This window comes from Cetorhinus maximus, unplaced genomic scaffold (assembly GCF_964194155.1).
Source record: "Cetorhinus maximus unplaced genomic scaffold, sCetMax3.hap1.1 HAP1_SCAFFOLD_366, whole genome shotgun sequence".
Taxonomy (NCBI): Eukaryota; Metazoa; Chordata; class Chondrichthyes; order Lamniformes; family Cetorhinidae; genus Cetorhinus; species Cetorhinus maximus.
In genome coordinates this window covers 255,280-271,551 of record NW_027596312.1, presented here as the reverse complement: position 1 = coordinate 271,551, position 16,272 = coordinate 255,280, and the positions used below count along the sequence as shown (strand labels likewise).

The window sequence follows — 16,272 nt, the reverse complement described above, 5'->3', positions numbered from 1 at the left end:
GCTTATCACTTGCTGCTTATGCTGTTTGGCATGCAAGTAGTCCTGTGTTATAGTTTCACCAGCTTGACACCGCATTTTTAGGTACGCCTGGTGCTGCTCCTGCACTCTTCATGGAACCAGGGTTGATTCCGTGGCTTGACGGTAATGGTAGAGTGGGAGTTATGCCGGGCCATGAGGTTACAGATTGTGATTCAGTACATTGCTGCTGCCAATGATGGCCCACAGCACTTCATGGCTGCCCAGTCTGTTCGAAATCTATTCTATTTAGCATGGTGATAGTGCCACACAACACGATAGAGGGTATCCTCAATGTGAAGATGGGACTTCATCTCCACAAGGGCTGTGTGGTAGTTACTCTTACAGGTACTGTCATGGACAGATGCCTCTGCGGCAGGCAGGTTGATGACAATGTATGTTTTTCCCTCTTGTTGGTTCACTCAGCACCAGCTGCAGACCCAGTCTAGCAGCTATGTCCTTTCGGACTTGCCCAGCTCAGTGTGTAGTGGGGCTACCGAGCCACTCTTGGTGATGGACATTGAAGTCCCCCACCCAGAGTACATTCTGTGCCCTTGCCACCCTCAGCGCTTCCTCCAAGTGGTATTCAACATGGAGGAGCACTGATTCATCAGCTGAGGGAGTGTGGTACATGGGAATCAGCGGGAGGTTTCCTTGGCCATGTTTGACCTGATGCCACATGACTTCATGCGGTCCGGAGTCGATGTTGAGGACTCCCAGGGCAACTCCCTCCCGACTGTATGTCACTGTGCCACCACCTCTACTGGGTTTGTCCTGCCGCTGGGACAGGACATACCCAGGGATGGTGATGGGGAGTTAGAATGTGTTTGTGTTTCAGAGCATCTACTTTGGTTTAAAATCTCTTTCACAGGCAGAAGTTTGAAACGGTTTCTTATCAGAATGAACAGGTTGATGTGTAGTCAAGTGGGATGACTGAGTGAATCTCTCCCACACATGGAACAAATGAACAGTCTCTCCCCAGTGTGAGTGCACTGGTAGATACTGAGTTCACATGATCACCTGAACCCAGTCCCACAGCGAGAGCACCTGAATGGTCTCTTGTCAGTGTGAACATGTTGATAGCACGTCAGCTCCAGAGAACCTTTATAACACTTCCCACAATCCAGACGTTTAAAAGATCTTTGGTGAGTGTGAACTCACTGATGTGCCAACAGGTTACATGAATCAGTGAATCCCTCCCCACACATGGAGCAGGTGGATGACCTCTCCCCAGTGTGAACTCACTAGTGTTGCAGCAGGCTGGACAATCACCTGAGCCTCTACCTGCAGTGAGAGCAGGTGAATGGAGTGGAACTGGAGTGAATGCACTGGTGAAACATCAGTGAATGTGGGTTTTTAAAGCTCTTGATACATCTAAGCATTTAACCCTCTCTCTGCCGTCTGAACTTGCTGAGTATGTGGAGGCTGGATGGAGAAAGATGTGAGTTCGGGCTCAGACAAGGGGGGAGTTAAGAGACAGTTTGTCTTGGTGGGCTAGTGGAAGGGAGGGAAGCAGCAGAGGCAGCTGATCGGATTGTCTCAATCTTAGTGACAAAGAAGCTCCATGAGCTCCTCACACTTGTTGTTGGAGGTGAGGATGGAGGAGACGGGGAGAGGGAGAGCCCTTCAAAAGGAACTAACTTGTGTTAGCAATATTAAAGAGGCTCAACACTGTGTGTTTAAAACAAAACTTATTTATTTCACTTTTATTCATAATATTAACACCTATAATTGTGCTGGAGTTTATTAACATCAGCCGAAGCAGACCCCAATGAACATGGGGTTCAGTCCTGGATGTGAGTAAGAGCAAAATCCAATTACTGTTATTGCTTGTGAACTCGTTGGTGTGTCAGCAGGTGAGATGACTGAATGAATCTCTTCCCACACTTGGAGCAGGTGAATGGTCTCTTCCCAGTGTGAGTACGCTGATGTACAGTGAGGTGAGATGAATGCCTGAACCCAGCCCCACACTGAGAGCACTTGAATGGGCTCTTGTCAGTGTGAACACGTCGATGGGATATCAATTCCCTGGGACTTTTAAAGCAATTTCCACAGTCTGGGCATTTAAAAGGTCTCTCAGCAGTATGAACATGCTGGTGTCTCAGCAGGTTAAATGACTGGGTGAATCCTTTCCCACACTCGGAGCAGGAGAATGGTCTCTCCCCAGTGTGAGTTCGCTGGTGCACAGTGAGTTGAGATGGCCACCTGAACCCAGTCCCACACAGAGAGCACCTGAACGGTCTCTCATCAGTGTGAACACGTTGATGAGATATCAGCTCTCCGGAACTCTTAAAACACATTTCGCAGTCTGGACATTGAAAAGGTCTCTCCCCAGTGTGAACTCGCTGGTGTTTCTGTAGGGTGGATGAATCAGTGAATGCATTCCCACACTCAGGGCAGGCGAACTCTCCAGTGTGAACTCGCTGGTGTTTCGACAAGATAGATGAGGTAGTGAATCCCTTTCCGCACTCAGGGCAGGTAAATGGCCTCTCCCCAGCATGAAGTCGCTGGTGTTGCAGCAGGGTGGATGACCGAGTGAATCTCTTCCCACATTTGGAGCAGGTGAATGGTGTCTCCCCTGTGTGAACTTGCTGGTGTCTCAGCAGGTTGGATGATCGGGTAAATCCTTTCCCACACTTGGAGCAGTTGAACAGCCTCTCCCCAGTGTGAACTCGCTGGTGTGTCAGCAGGGTGGATGAGTGAATGAATCCCTTCCCACACTCAGAGCAGGTGAACGGCCTCTCCCCGGTGTGACTGCGCTGATGAATTTCCAGCTCCGAAGGGGTTCTGAATCCCTTCCCACAGTCCCCACATTTCCACGGTTTCCCCCTGCTGTGACTGTGCTTATGCCTCAACAGGCCAGATGATTCACTGAAGCCTTGTCCACACACAGAACACATGTACGGTTTCTCCCCACTGTGAACACTGCTTTTTCCTTCCATGTTCAAAATCCATTGATGTTCAGGATCTGATGAACGAAGTGACTCTGTCAGATTTGGTTGCTGTTTCCTGCCTCAAATTCCAGATCTTCAAAAATCCTGTAAAAAAAATCATCACTGTAGGTTCAGGATTAAATATTCATTAGAAACAAACATTACTCCTGGTTTGAGTTTGCTGTATGTAAGTCCCCCACTTCTAACCCCCTGTAAAAGGAGTTTCCAAAATCCATCCCTGTCAGTCCAGGATAGAAATGAACAACATTCTCTCCTCCTGCTACCTGGACTAGGATATCTGCGCATGCGCCCTGCTGCACATTGCCCCCTATAAAGATGGCGGCCGCTACCCCGGGCCTGAGACCTGAAGAGTCTCAGTTGTCGTTTTGGCGCAAACGCTGGACCGAAAGTTTCTAATTCGGGTCCGGAGGCCTGCACCGGGTGTTTATAAAGCCTCCGAGTCCACACTGACTCCATTTCTCTCCTGTACTCGGCTGTCACTCACCCTTTCCCGCCTCCTTCCTTCTTCACCTCCCGCACTCCCCGGTCTTCAGGTATAACGACACTGCGCCTGCGCGCCGCGTCACCTCGGGCCCCGCCCCTCCTTCACTCCGATTGGTTGGAGGACCAGCCACTCCCGCTCGGTCCTCCAGACACGCCCCTACTTCCTATTGGTCCGGATCTGCCGTCAATCAGCCGGGCATTGTGACGGTTACAGATGGTGAGAGCGGCCACAGACTCAGCCTGACTTGCTGATTCTTGGCAGCATTTTCTGTTTGGGAATTAGAGCTAGAGATGGATGGTCAGTTCCCCTCTGTCCGGGGGGGATTCACACTCATTTCCCTAGTGCACAGATTATCACCTTTACTTTACATGAGAAAGTCCCCGGTTCAATCCCGGCTGGAAGCTTTGTGTTCACAATTGTTACTGAGGAGGAATTAACAGTGAGTTTAGTTTCATATCGAACAGGGGGACAGTTATTGTCTCATTCTTTAAAATCCCCTTCTTCACCTTTAAACAGGGAACGATAAGTCAGAGAAAACTGATCCACTGTGACCCTGAAACAAGATACTGCAGATGCTGGAAATCCGAGCACAAAACAGAAAATGTGGGAAACTCTCAGCAGGTCAACAGTTTCTATGGAGAGGGAAACAGAGTGAATGTTTAAGATCGCTGGCATTTTATACAAAATGGAAGAATTTGGAGATGTAATAGTTTACAAACAAGTACAGAGTCAGGGAAAAGAGACGAGGAAAGGACAAACGGTCTTGTGATGGGATGGAAGGCCGGAGTGATTAAATGACAAAGGGGATGATGATACAACATTGGGTGATAATGAGACAAGTAAATAAACTAATGGGACATGAGGAGAAACAAAAGACAGGTCCAGAGGAGGGATAAATGGCAACAGCAGAACCGACTGTCTGAAAAAAATGGGAGTGGTGGCAATGATCTGAAATTGTTGAAATGAAGCTTGAGTCTAGGAGGTTGTGAAGCGTCTAATAAAAGATGAGCTGCTGTTTCCCAAGCTTCCACTGAGCTTCATTGGAACAGTGCAGGAGGCCGAGGACAGAGAGTTCAGACCAAAAGTGATTCCTAGAATTAAAACAGTAAATGAGCAGAAGCTCAGGATCACAATTGCAGACTGAATGGTGATGTTCCACAAAACAGTCACCCAATCGGGAATTAGTCTCCTCAGTGTAAAGGAGATCACATTGTGAGCAGTGAAAACACAATACTGAAAAGCAAGAAGTACAAGTAAATCACTGTGTCATCTGGAAAGTGTGTGGAAAATGCCCTGGAATGTGGGAAGGGAGGAGGTGACAATGAATCTGTTTCAATAAGTCTGTAACAGAGCAGTGCACTGTCATTCTGCTGTACCTTATATTTTAAAGGGAATTTTCAGATATTTTTTCTCACTATGTGCTTGGGTTGTGGATGAGAATATTTCACTCTTCTCTGTTGATCTTATCCAGGAGGGCTGCTGTGGTAAGAAAGACTCGGTCTGTAAGACACGGTCACTGTGAGACTGATAATGGATCATTTTTCTATCTAAGTTCAGTGAGATCTGATCACTTACTGAGTCAATCTGTGAAATTCTAACTCAAATAGCCACAATTACTGCAGGTGATTCTCTGGCTACAATGAGATCGATAAGAAAGGAATCAGGAGTGTGCAGTCCCACCCAGCTGGACACCAGTGGAGAGGCAATGGAGGAGGATGGTTTGGTCAATGGTGTCAAAGACTGCGGACAGGCCGAGAAAGAAATGAGGGAGAGTTTGGGTGATCAACAGTTTAGTGGGAATAGGGTCGATGGAGTAGGAGGTGGGTTTCATGGACAAGATGAGCACTGAGGGGAAATGGGAGAGAAACTGGATAAAGATGTGGGTTCAGGGCTCAGACAAAGGGAAACTTTAGAGACAGTTTGTCCCAGTGGGTTAATGAAAGGGAGGGAAGCAACAAAGGCAGCTGATCGGATTGTTTCAATCTTAGTGACAAAGAAGCTCCATGAGCTCCTCACACTTATTGTTGGAGGTGAGGATGGAGGAGAGAGGGAGAGCTCCTCAAAAGGAACTAACTTGTGTCAGAGATATTGAAAAGATTCATCACACTGTGTTAAACACCAAGCGGATTGATTTGAATTTTATCCAGAATATTAAAACCTATAACTGGGCTGGAGTTCATTAACATCAGCGAAAACAAACCCCAATGAATACAGTTCAGTCCTGGATGTGATTAACAGCAAAATCCCATCACTGTAGTTACTTGTGAACTCGCTGGTGTGTTGTCAGGTGGGGTAACTGACTGAAACTTTTCCTACACTCAGAGCAAGTGAATGGTTTCTCCTCAGTGTGAACTCGCTGGTGTGTCTGCAAGTTCGATGACTGAGTGAATCCCTTCCCACACTTGGAGCAGGTGAACGGCCTCTGCCTAGTGTGAACTCGCTGGTAGTCAGTGAGGTCATTTGATCGCCTGAACCCAGTCCCACAGTGAGAGCACCTGAACGGTCTCTCATCAATGTGAACACGTTGATAGAGCAGCAGGTCCCCGGAACTTTTATAACGCTTCCTGCAGTCTGGGCATTTAAAAGGTCTCTTGTCAGTGTGAACTTGTTGGTGTCTCAGCAGGGTGGATAACTGAGTGAATCCTGTCCCACACTTGCAGCATGTGAATGGTCTCTCTCCAGTGTCAACCCACTGGTGTGTCAGCAGGTTGGATGACCGATTAAATCCCTTCCCACATTCAAAGCAGGTGAATAGCCACTCCCCAGTGTGAATTCGCTGGTGTTCAGTGAGTTGAGATGATCGTATAAACCCAGTTCCACACTGAGAGCACCTGAACGGTCTCTCATCAGTGTGAACACGTTGATGGGACATCAGTTCCCCAGAACTTTTAAAGCTCTTCCCGCAGTCCAGACATTTGAAAGGTCTCTCCCCTGTGTGAACTCGCTGGTGTGTCAGCAGGTTGGGTGACTGAGTGAATCCCTCCCCACACTCAGAGCAGGTGAATGGCCTCTCCCCAGTGTGAACTCGCTGGTGTGTCAGCAGGTGGTATAACCGAGTGAATCCCTTCCCACACTCGGAGCAGGTGAACGGTCTCTCCCCAGTGTGACTGCGCCGATGAGTTTCCAGCTGAACTGGGTAATTAAATCCCTTCCCACAATCTCCACATTTCCACTGCTTCTCTGCTTTGTGATGGCATTTATGTTCCGACAGGTCAGATGATTGGCTGAAGCCTCGTCCACACACAGGACATGTGTACAGTTTCTCCCCACTGTGAACGGTGCTTTTTCCTTCCATGTTCAAAATCCGATAATGTTCAGGTTCCGATAAATTGGGCAATTTGACTCTGTCAGATCCTGATGTGATGTTTGGTTTGAGTTTCCCAACCACAAATTCTCTCCTTCTGATACCCTGTGAAATTGATTTGAAACAGAAAAAAAGGGAGTGAGAGAGAACCCACAAAAACACAAAGGCAGGTTGTGCAATTGAGCTGAATGAATCTGGGAATCTGTGGGGCCAGCACGAGGGAAAAGTGACCATGAAAACTGCTGGATTGTCATAAAAACCCAACTGGTTCACTAATGTCCTTCAGGGAAGGGAACCGGTCATGCTTCCTGGGTCTATACAAAATTCTGGCCTCTATTGGAGTAGAGAAAGAGAGAGATAGAGAGAGATGGGAGATGCAGGTGGTAAGCAAGATTTTGTATCACTGCAACTCGACCAGAACTTTTGATAGAATCTCCCAAACCATCAAACTCCTCCACCTAGAAGGGCCAGGGTAACAGGCGTATGTGAACACCATCACTTCCAAGTTCCCCTCCAAATCACACACCATCCTGACTTGTCTGACCTCCAGTACTGGATGAGGAGAAATTTCCTCCATTTAAAAATTGTGAAGACCGAAGTCATTGTCTTCAGTCCCCGCGACAAACTCCACTCCCTAGACACCGACTCCATCCCTCTCCCTGACAAGTGTCTGAGACTGAACCAGACTGTTCACAACCATGGTGAAATATTTCACCCCAAGATGAGCTTCCAAACAAAAATCCACATCTTCACCAAGACCGTCTATTTTCACTCAGTAACATCGCCGACTCAGCCCTCGTCTCAGCTCACCTGTCTTTTGAGGATGAGAGTTCCAAAGATTCACTACCCTCTAAGAGAAAAGCATTCCCCTTATCTCTGTCTTAAATGTGCGCCCCCTTATTTTTAATCAGTGACCCCCCCATTCTGAATTCTCCCTCAAGAGGAAATTTCCTCGCCACAACAATCCTGTCAAGGCCCCTCAGGATCTTAAAGGTTTGAATCAAGTCACATCTTCCCCTTCTAAACTCCAGTGGATACAAGCTTAACCTGTCCAATCTTTCCTCATAACACAATCCGCCCATTAGTATTAGTCTAGTAACCTTTTTCTAAGCAGCATCTAACACATTTACATGTTTCCTGAAATAAGGAGACCAGTACTGTACACAGTTCTCCAGATGTGGTCTCACCAGTGCCCTGTCCAACTGAAGCATAACCACTGTACTTTTGTTCTCAATTCCCCTCACAATGAAGGATAACATTCTATTAGCTTTCCTAATTACCCGTTGTACCTGCATACTAACCTTTTGTGATTCATGCACTAGGACACCCAGATCCCCCTGAATCTCAAGAGCTCTGCAATCTCTCACCATTTAGATATGTTTTTTTATTCTGCCTGCCAAGATGAACAATTCCACATTTGCCCACATTACACTCCATTTGCCAGATCTTTGCCACTCACTTAACCTATCTATGTCCCTTTGTAGCCTCCTTATGTCCTCTTCACAGCTTAATTTCCTACCTTTGTGTCATCAGCAAATTTAGCAACCATACCCTTGGTCCCTTCATCCAAGTCCTTTATATAAACTGTAAAAAGTTGAGGCTCCAGTACTAATCCCAGTGGCACACCATTCATTACATCTCACCAACCAGAAAAACACACATTTATGCCAACTCTGTTTCCTGTTAGCTAGCCAATCTTCTACCCATGCCGATATGTTACCCACTACACCATGAGCTTTTATTTTCCACAATAACCTTTGATGTGGAACCTTTATCAAATGCCTTCTGGAAATCTACATGCAGCACATCCAGCGATTGCCCTTCATCCACAGCACACATGACTCCAAAGAACTCCATTAAATTGGTTAAACATGATTTCCCTTTCACAAAACCATATTGACTCTGCCTGATTACCTTTAATTTTTCTTCATGCTCTGCTACAATGTCTTTAATAATAGCTTCTAACATTTTGCCTACAACAGACATTAAGCTAACTGGTCTGTAATTTCCTGCTTTCTGTCTCCCTCCCTTTTTGAATAAAGGAGTTACATTTGCTAATTTCCAATCTAATGGAACCTCCCTGAGTCTAGGGAATTTTAATAAATTAAAACCAATGCATCAACTATGTCACTAGCCACTTCTTTTAAGACCCTATGATGAAGTCCATCAGGAACCGGGGACTTGTCAGCCCACAGCTTCAACAATTTGCTCAGTACCACTTCACTGGTGATTGTAATTTTCTTGAGTTCCTCCCTCCCTTCCAGGTCCCGATTTACACCTATTTTTTGGGATGTTACTTTGATCCTATTTTCTGAAGACCAATGTAAATACCTGTTTAATTCATCTGCCAGCTCCTTATTTTCCATTATTAATTTGCAGACTCACTTTCTATAGGACCAATGCTCACTTTCATAACTCTTTTCATTTTTCAATGTCTATAGAACTTCTTTTCTTATCTTACTATCTGCCTTTATCTTGCTAGCTGGCTTTCACTCATACTCTAATTTTCCCATCATTATAAATCCCTTCATCATCCTTTGCAGTTTTAAAATATTCTCACCAATCTTCTGATCTGCCATCCATCTTTGCGCAATTTCCTTTAAGTTTGATATTATCTTTAACTTTCTGAGTTAACTACATGTGAGGGTCATCCCCTTGAAACTTTTCTCTCTTATTTGAATGTATCTATTTATTCTGTGTATTCTGAAATATCCCCTCAAATGTCTGCCACTGCATCTCCATTGGCCCATCCCCTTACCTAATTTGCCAGTTCACTTCCGCTAGCGCTATTGGAAAAACTTAGCAGGTCAGGCAGTATCTGTGGAGAGTGAAACAAAGAGTTAACATTTCAGGGTGTGCAGAATGAAATATGGGGAATAAAGATGGTGCAAAATCTGATGGGCCATCTAAGCTCAGAAGTGGAAGAGAAATGGACTATACCACAGGAAAAACAATTCCTGACTATGAAAGATACTGTGGGAAGATAAAGCTGGGAAGCCAGCAGCACATGGTCAGTGAATGGGCAGTGGTGGACACCTCATTGAGACAGTCAGCAGGATTAACAGTAAAATCCTAAACACAGCTAAACTACACACAATATTAGAGACAGAGGAAGTTAGACAATGGTACAGAGGTGATCAGGGAGGGCAGAGGCGAAACAGAGCAATGGATGGTCATGGGTTCAGATCCACAGGAAAGGACTCACACCAGCCCCAGAGCAATGGAACCTCTCACAGAAACAGAGCTCAGAACTAAAAACTCGAAATTGTGGATGAATGGTACTTTGAAATACTCGCTTCTGAAACAATTTCACCATTTTTAAATTTAAAATCTCCTGCTGGAGCCTGCAGCTGGAAAGATATCATCAGCACTGGAGTCAGAGAAAAATCTCCTAGTTGAGGAAATACCCGGGGGGGCGGGGTGATGTCACCGTGTAATTGTCGATGTGTGATGATGTCACAGACACACACACAGAACATCTGGGTCTGTGCAAAGCAGTGATCACCACACATTATGAAGGATGTGAGGATCCTGAGGTTTATATGAGCCAGTTAAAGGCTGTTTCCATAAACTAATCGTAAAATGATGCAGGGACACAGTTTAAAGATTTTGGGCAAGATCTACCGGAGAGATATGAGGAAGAAATTTTACACAGTGAGTGCTAATGACCTAGAACATATTGCTTACACTCAGAGGCTGATAATATCCAGGTGCTGATGAATCGAGTGATTCCATCAGACTTTGAGGTGATGTTTGGTTTGAATTTCCTATCTGCAAAACCTCATCTTCTAACATCCTATACATGGAGTACTAAAAATCCATTCCTGTCAGTCTAGGGTAGAAATTGAGAAGAGAAACATTTCTCCTGGTCTGAGTTTGCTGTGTGTAAATCCTCCCGTTCTAACCCCCTGTAAAAGGAGTTTCCAAAATCCATCCCTGTCAGTCCTGGACAGAAATTAACATTCTCTCCTCCTGCTACCGGGACCAGGATGACCGCGCATGCGCCCTGCTGCACATTGCTCCCTATAAAGATGGCGGCCGTTACCCCGGGCCTGGCGAAGGGAGAAATCCAGATTTTTATCGGCCTGTTCTCTGCAAATACAAGACCGGTACCTTGTTATTTGGGATCTGCGGCCTGCACTGTGTCTTTATGAAGCCTCCCTGCCCACTCCGCTGGCTCCATTCCTCCTCACACACCCACTAACTCTGTTAGTTTCCTCCATTCGACATTCACTCAGGCTCTCTGAGCAGCTTCAGTCACAGACCAGCACTGCGCATGCTCGTGAAACAGACCGCAATGCGCATGCTCCAAAGACTAGTCGATGAACGCATGCGCATCGAGCTTCTCTAGTAAAGATAGGGCACATTCTGAGCCGCAGCGAATGCTGGGTGTCCGCTCCGCCATTGAACGTCGATATATAGAATCAAAATCTATGTCCTCTGATCAGAATACGATGGGGGCCATAGGGCCAACAATTCAAATTGTTGAGTAAACTGATGCAGCGACCAAATTGCACTGACATCCGCAACAATTCTCTCCTGGATGTAACTAGTAACAGCAGAACAAACTCTTACAGTTAGATCTGGACTCACTAAAGTCTCAGCAGATGGGGTGAACTGATGATATTTCTTCAATATACATGGAATATTTAAACCGTGTCTTGCCAGTAGCAATGCTTCAATTGTGGATCAAATCCTTTGAACTTTTAAAGCTGGAGTGTTAACTTGTGGGCTAACTGAATAAATCCTTTCACATGCATGAAGTATCTGAATGGTCTCTCACCACTGAGACTGTGTTGCGGTGTCAGTAAATGAGTTGATAGGGTGAATCCCTTTCCATTTCCAGCTGGTGAACAATATGTTAACATTGTGAGTTTACCTATACGGTTTCAGCTCAGACATGGATCTTGGAGTCTACTGATCATGGATTCCACATTCTTAACACAAATCATTTAAAGAAAATCAAAATACTGCAGATGCCGGCTATATGAATTGAAACAGAAAATGCTGGAATTCACAGCAGATCTGATAGCGTCTCTGGAGAGAGAAACATCGTTTTTATTTCAGGTCTGCAACATTTCATCAGAACTGCGCTGCATCTGAACTGTTAATTTTGCCTCTCAATCCAAAGATGCTGCCAGATGTGGTCAGGGAACTCAAGAATAAAAAGGAAGTCCCTTTTGAGGAATCGAATCCGAGGAGAATGAAGGGTGAACTGTCCAACTGAACAGAGATAGGCAAGGCACCTTTCCCTTCTTTAAGATGCTGGAACATTGACTCTAATGTTATCAGTGAAATTAACTGATCTGAGACATTGAAAGGATTCCCGTTACTGCACATCAGGAATTCAAACCTAATATCGGCTTCAGGACAATCAGAATACTTGGTAACAGACAAGACACCGAAATGCTCGAAGGGAGACGGCACTGGGTGTAGGAGAGCTGGTTCCCAGTGATATGGATGTGTCTGCAGTGGGTAGGATCAGACTGTTTCCATGTATCCACAATGAATGTCCCCCTTTCGGTTAACAGCCGAACGCGCTGACCAATTTCGCCACAGAGACTAATGAAAGCATTATTGGCAATTCCTAACTTTAGCAAACTGCCTTCAGAATTAATTATCAGTTAAATGAAATAAAAATCATTCAATCATTTCCACGTTTCTTATTTCAGTTCGTTTGCAAACACTCACTAAATTTGCAATATGAAATTGAACAATAATTGGCCAAGTTGGTGACATCCTTGTTTTCGGGGTGTTTGCCTCTCCTTTGCCCTCTGTCACTCTCGGTGTATGTGTTTGTGTGTGTTCCTCTGTCTATGTCAATATAGTTCAGTTCCCCGAGGGGTTGAACACATTTGTCCCATCACAAACTTTATTCACATTAGTTGTGCAGTTTCATATCAAAATGTCACAAAGAAAAATATCAGGATGGAAGATGCAGTTAAAAAAGTGGAAGATTCAGCGAGAAGTTTTCTTCTCCTTGAACACGAGAGTTGGAACCAGATCTGGGAGATATTTGTGCCGGTGTAAACAATGAAAGCTCCCCTATTACCTCTATATTTTGCCTTACACCATCATCCCGACAGTTGGTGCTATGCAACCGATCACAACCCTTCCCTCATTCCATATCTTCACCTCTGTATTTGGTTTTGACCTGTTGCACGGATGACATTAACGACACTGATGCAATACTCCACTGATTCTGGCAGAGCTTTTATGCGTTTTGAGGTTTTAATCAGCTAAATTTTTAGCAATTTGCACGAGGGCGATAAATCACTGTTCCCTGACCGGGAATCGAACCCAGGCAGCGGTGAAAGTACCAAATGCTGACCACTAGACCACCAGGGAAGATGCCTGTATCTTCTATTTTCATTTCAGGCCTCTTTCACCAGAGGGACGTTTCTCCCACAAAATGACACGTTTATGTAAAATACAAACAACATTCATTGTCACACAGTTCAGGGTGACATTGGGTCCTTAAGCGACAAAAGAAAAAAAGAAATTGCAACCTCTCCTGTTACCCAGCGAGTTCCAACAGTAATGATTTTTTCTGAGGATCAATTTCAAATATAATTTAACAAATGATCAACCATGTACCATTGCACATTCCAAATCTATGGAGTTATTGGATTCAAATAAACCCATTAATTATTCTCTCTTCCTCAGCTCTCCAGTGAGTAAGACAGGGAAAAGCAGCAATATCTGGGCCCGCACTCACCTGCTGCCAGTTTAAAAGTACGTTTACTTTGCTCAGTGTTTATTCTGTGAAATTATGAAGAGAGAACATAACGTGGTTGTAGGATACTGTGTTCAGTTAATGTTCCACAGTAAACAGGTACAACTCAACCACTTGACAACGTTTCTGCCCCGGATTCCAACCAGGGCGCCTTTATTGTGCAAGGCGAATGTGATAACCACTACACCACAGAAACACAGCAGGAGACAGTACCCCATACCCCTGATTACAATGCAGTCCTGCAGTAGCACTTTGGGTCTTTGATTTGAAGAAAGGGATTTCAGCTATTCTCATTAGGAATGCTGGAGACAGACTGATCAACAATGTCATCATCAAATGGTACAACATGTTGGAAAATCATTCGATCATCATATCTATCCAAACCCGGGGGCACGGCGGTAAGAGCACTGAATCCTAACCACTAAACCGACCTGTGCCAGCTTCTGTTGTGAAGAGGAACCAATTAGTCTCAATTTACTTCTCTCTTTTTATAAACATGATGTTTATCCACTTCAGGTAGTTGTCCAATTCACTTTCAACGAAGCAGTTTCTGCAGAATCCATGCACAGTTTGCCTTAATTACAATAGTTTCTCTGACCCAATGACATGGTGAGTTCGACTTAGGTTCCTGATACTGGTTTTGATATAATTTTTACTTATTTACACAATTGATTTCATATTGAATTTATAAAAGACGTTTATTCTGATTCAGCATGTCCTTATTCTTTCTGAGTTTATATCTACATTCTCAATACGTTTCCTCTTCAACCTGCCAACCGAGTCTGTTCCAGAACAGGGATAAAAACAAACATACCTGGAAAAACTCAGCAGGTCTGGTAGCATCTGCGGAGAGGAACACAGTTAACGTTTCGAGTCCGTATGACTCTTTATCAGAACTCAGGGTTAAATAATTGTTACAGATTGTCCCTCTTCATAGAACAGGAATAAATGATTGTTACAGATATCCAAAGGTCCGGTTCGATCACATGCTTAAACAGATAGTTTAATTGGTTTAAAATAATTTAGATCTGTGAATGGAATGTCATACAGGATAAGTATTTATCTTGGAAACAGGAAAGCGAGTCACTGTGCAATACAAATCCCATGGTGCTCATTTTGAGATTTGGTTAATGCTAGCAGATGGACGGGAATGAGGGAACATGGAAGTCAGGCAGGAAAAACACATGGGAGAGTTTGGAAGGTTTTTGACTTCATTTGATCAATAATTTATTCTGGAGGCACCGAAAGGGAAGAAAAGGGAGCAGCGCAGTCGGCAGGATTTAAACCTACGTGGGAAGATTCCCAATGGGTTTCGAATCCAACCTTAAACACTCGGCCACAGCAATGAGCCTTCAATGAGTATTAATGTTGTTCATATAAAATCTTGGGATGGCTACAGCAGAGGAAGAGGACATTCAGTCCGACTGATTTCAGATCACCCTGCAAATTATACTGCCTTGTTCTTCCGACCAAAATAAAGCACTGCAAACGTCAGTGCACGGAATACCAACCCTGACGCATTTGCTCAGGTGAGGAACCAGCTGGAGCTTTCAATATTGGTTTTCTCAACTCTGAGTTTCCAAATAGGAATTGGACAATAGCTTCAAAGCGAAAAAAAACAGGGTTAAGAAGAAAGAGAAGGAAATTGAGATTAATTAGAAAGCTCTTTGTACAAAAGGGACATAGACACGATGTGTGGATGCTGGTGGATGTACGTTGTGCTATTTGATGATACTGAGCTGTGCCATTTGATGATGACATTGTTGATCAGTCTGTCTCCAGCATTCCTAATGAGAACAGCCGAATTCCATTTCTTCAAAACAAAGACCCAAAGTGCTGCTGCATGACGTCACCGTTTAACAGTCCAGACAGCTCCATTGGGCTCTTTACAGAGCAGGGTTTATAGAGGCGATTGGGTGTCATATTCGCTTCACATGTGATAGTGCAGCAGTTTGAAACCTGGCAAGAGCATTATCCAAGCTTGTTTATTTAAGTGTGAGTGGAAGTGGAATCATTTACCTTTGTTGTAAATATAAACATCCTGCTGACTAAGGTTTTTTGTGATTTTAACCGAATTAATTATCATTTCAATAGAAGAAAACCCATCCAAATACACACGTATTTTCTGATTTCCATTCAGGAAATTTGCTTTTAGAAATCGAACAAAAACTGTGCCAAGTTAGTTACATCCTTGCTTTCTGCGCCCCTGTCTCCCCTTAGGCCTCTGTTACTCTCGGTGTATATATCTGTGTGTCTTCCTCTGCGATTGTCAATGTGGTTCAGTTCCCTGAGGGGTGAAAGCGTTTTTAAAATCACAAATTTTATTTACATTAGTTGTGCAACTTCATCGTCAAAAGTTGCAGAGAGAAGCAGCAGCGTAAAAGATAAAAGAGGAGATTGGCCCTTTCTATGTGTGTCTTACAACAACAACTTATATTTATAAAGCACGTTTAACGTAATGAAACGTCACAAGGCGTTCCTCAAGATCATTATATAATAAAGTGTGACACCGAGCCACATATCCGGACTAAAAGCTCCGTCAAAGGTGGAAGCTTTAAGAACTATCTTAAGGGGGTAAAGTATCGATTTCATGTTCCAGCTAACAGCAATGGTTCTTCTCATTGGTTAACAAGTCACTTGTGTTCAACCTAAACAGACCATTTGGTCGGAGCAAGTTGTCTCTGGTGGAAAAGATCTGAAATGAAAAAAAAAACATGTATAGAGTAGCCTCCATAAGTCAAATTTCAAGCCTTATTGGTAGCTTCCCTCGTGGCACAGA

The 16,272-nt window shown here is 44.4% G+C and overlaps 1 protein-coding gene across 1 annotated transcript; it reads right to left on the bottom strand.

Moving 5' to 3' along the window:
- Positions 1–1,725: 1,725 nt before the first annotated feature.
- Positions 1,726–10,989, bottom strand: LOC144673440 (uncharacterized). Its single transcript, XM_078535277.1, has 6 exons — positions 10,871–10,989; positions 6,161–6,862; positions 5,071–5,087; positions 2,274–3,024; positions 2,134–2,195; positions 1,726–1,968 (listed from the first exon to the last, which is right to left on the bottom strand). Exons 2-6 carry the CDS (start codon positions 6,746–6,748, stop codon positions 1,839–1,841), a joined length of 1,548 nt encoding a protein of 515 aa, XP_078391403.1. The 5' UTR covers positions 6,749–6,862; positions 10,871–10,989; the 3' UTR covers positions 1,726–1,838.
- Positions 10,990–16,272: the final 5,283 nt, after the last annotated feature.

Bases quoted from the DNA above. Each gene is read 5' to 3' on its own strand.
- LOC144673440 (XM_078535277.1), bottom strand. From the start codon at position 6,748: ATGGAAGGAAAAAGCACCGTTCACAGTGGGGAGAAACTGTACACATGT. The intron at 2,196-2,273 runs GTTCACACTGAT...CTCACTGTGCAC, and splicing joins AGCTGATATCTCATCAACGT to CAGCGAACTCACACTGGGGA. The intron at 1,969-2,133 runs GTCATTTAACCT...GGCTGGGTTCAG, and splicing joins TGTGGGAAAGGATTCACCCA to GCATTCATCTCACCTCACTG.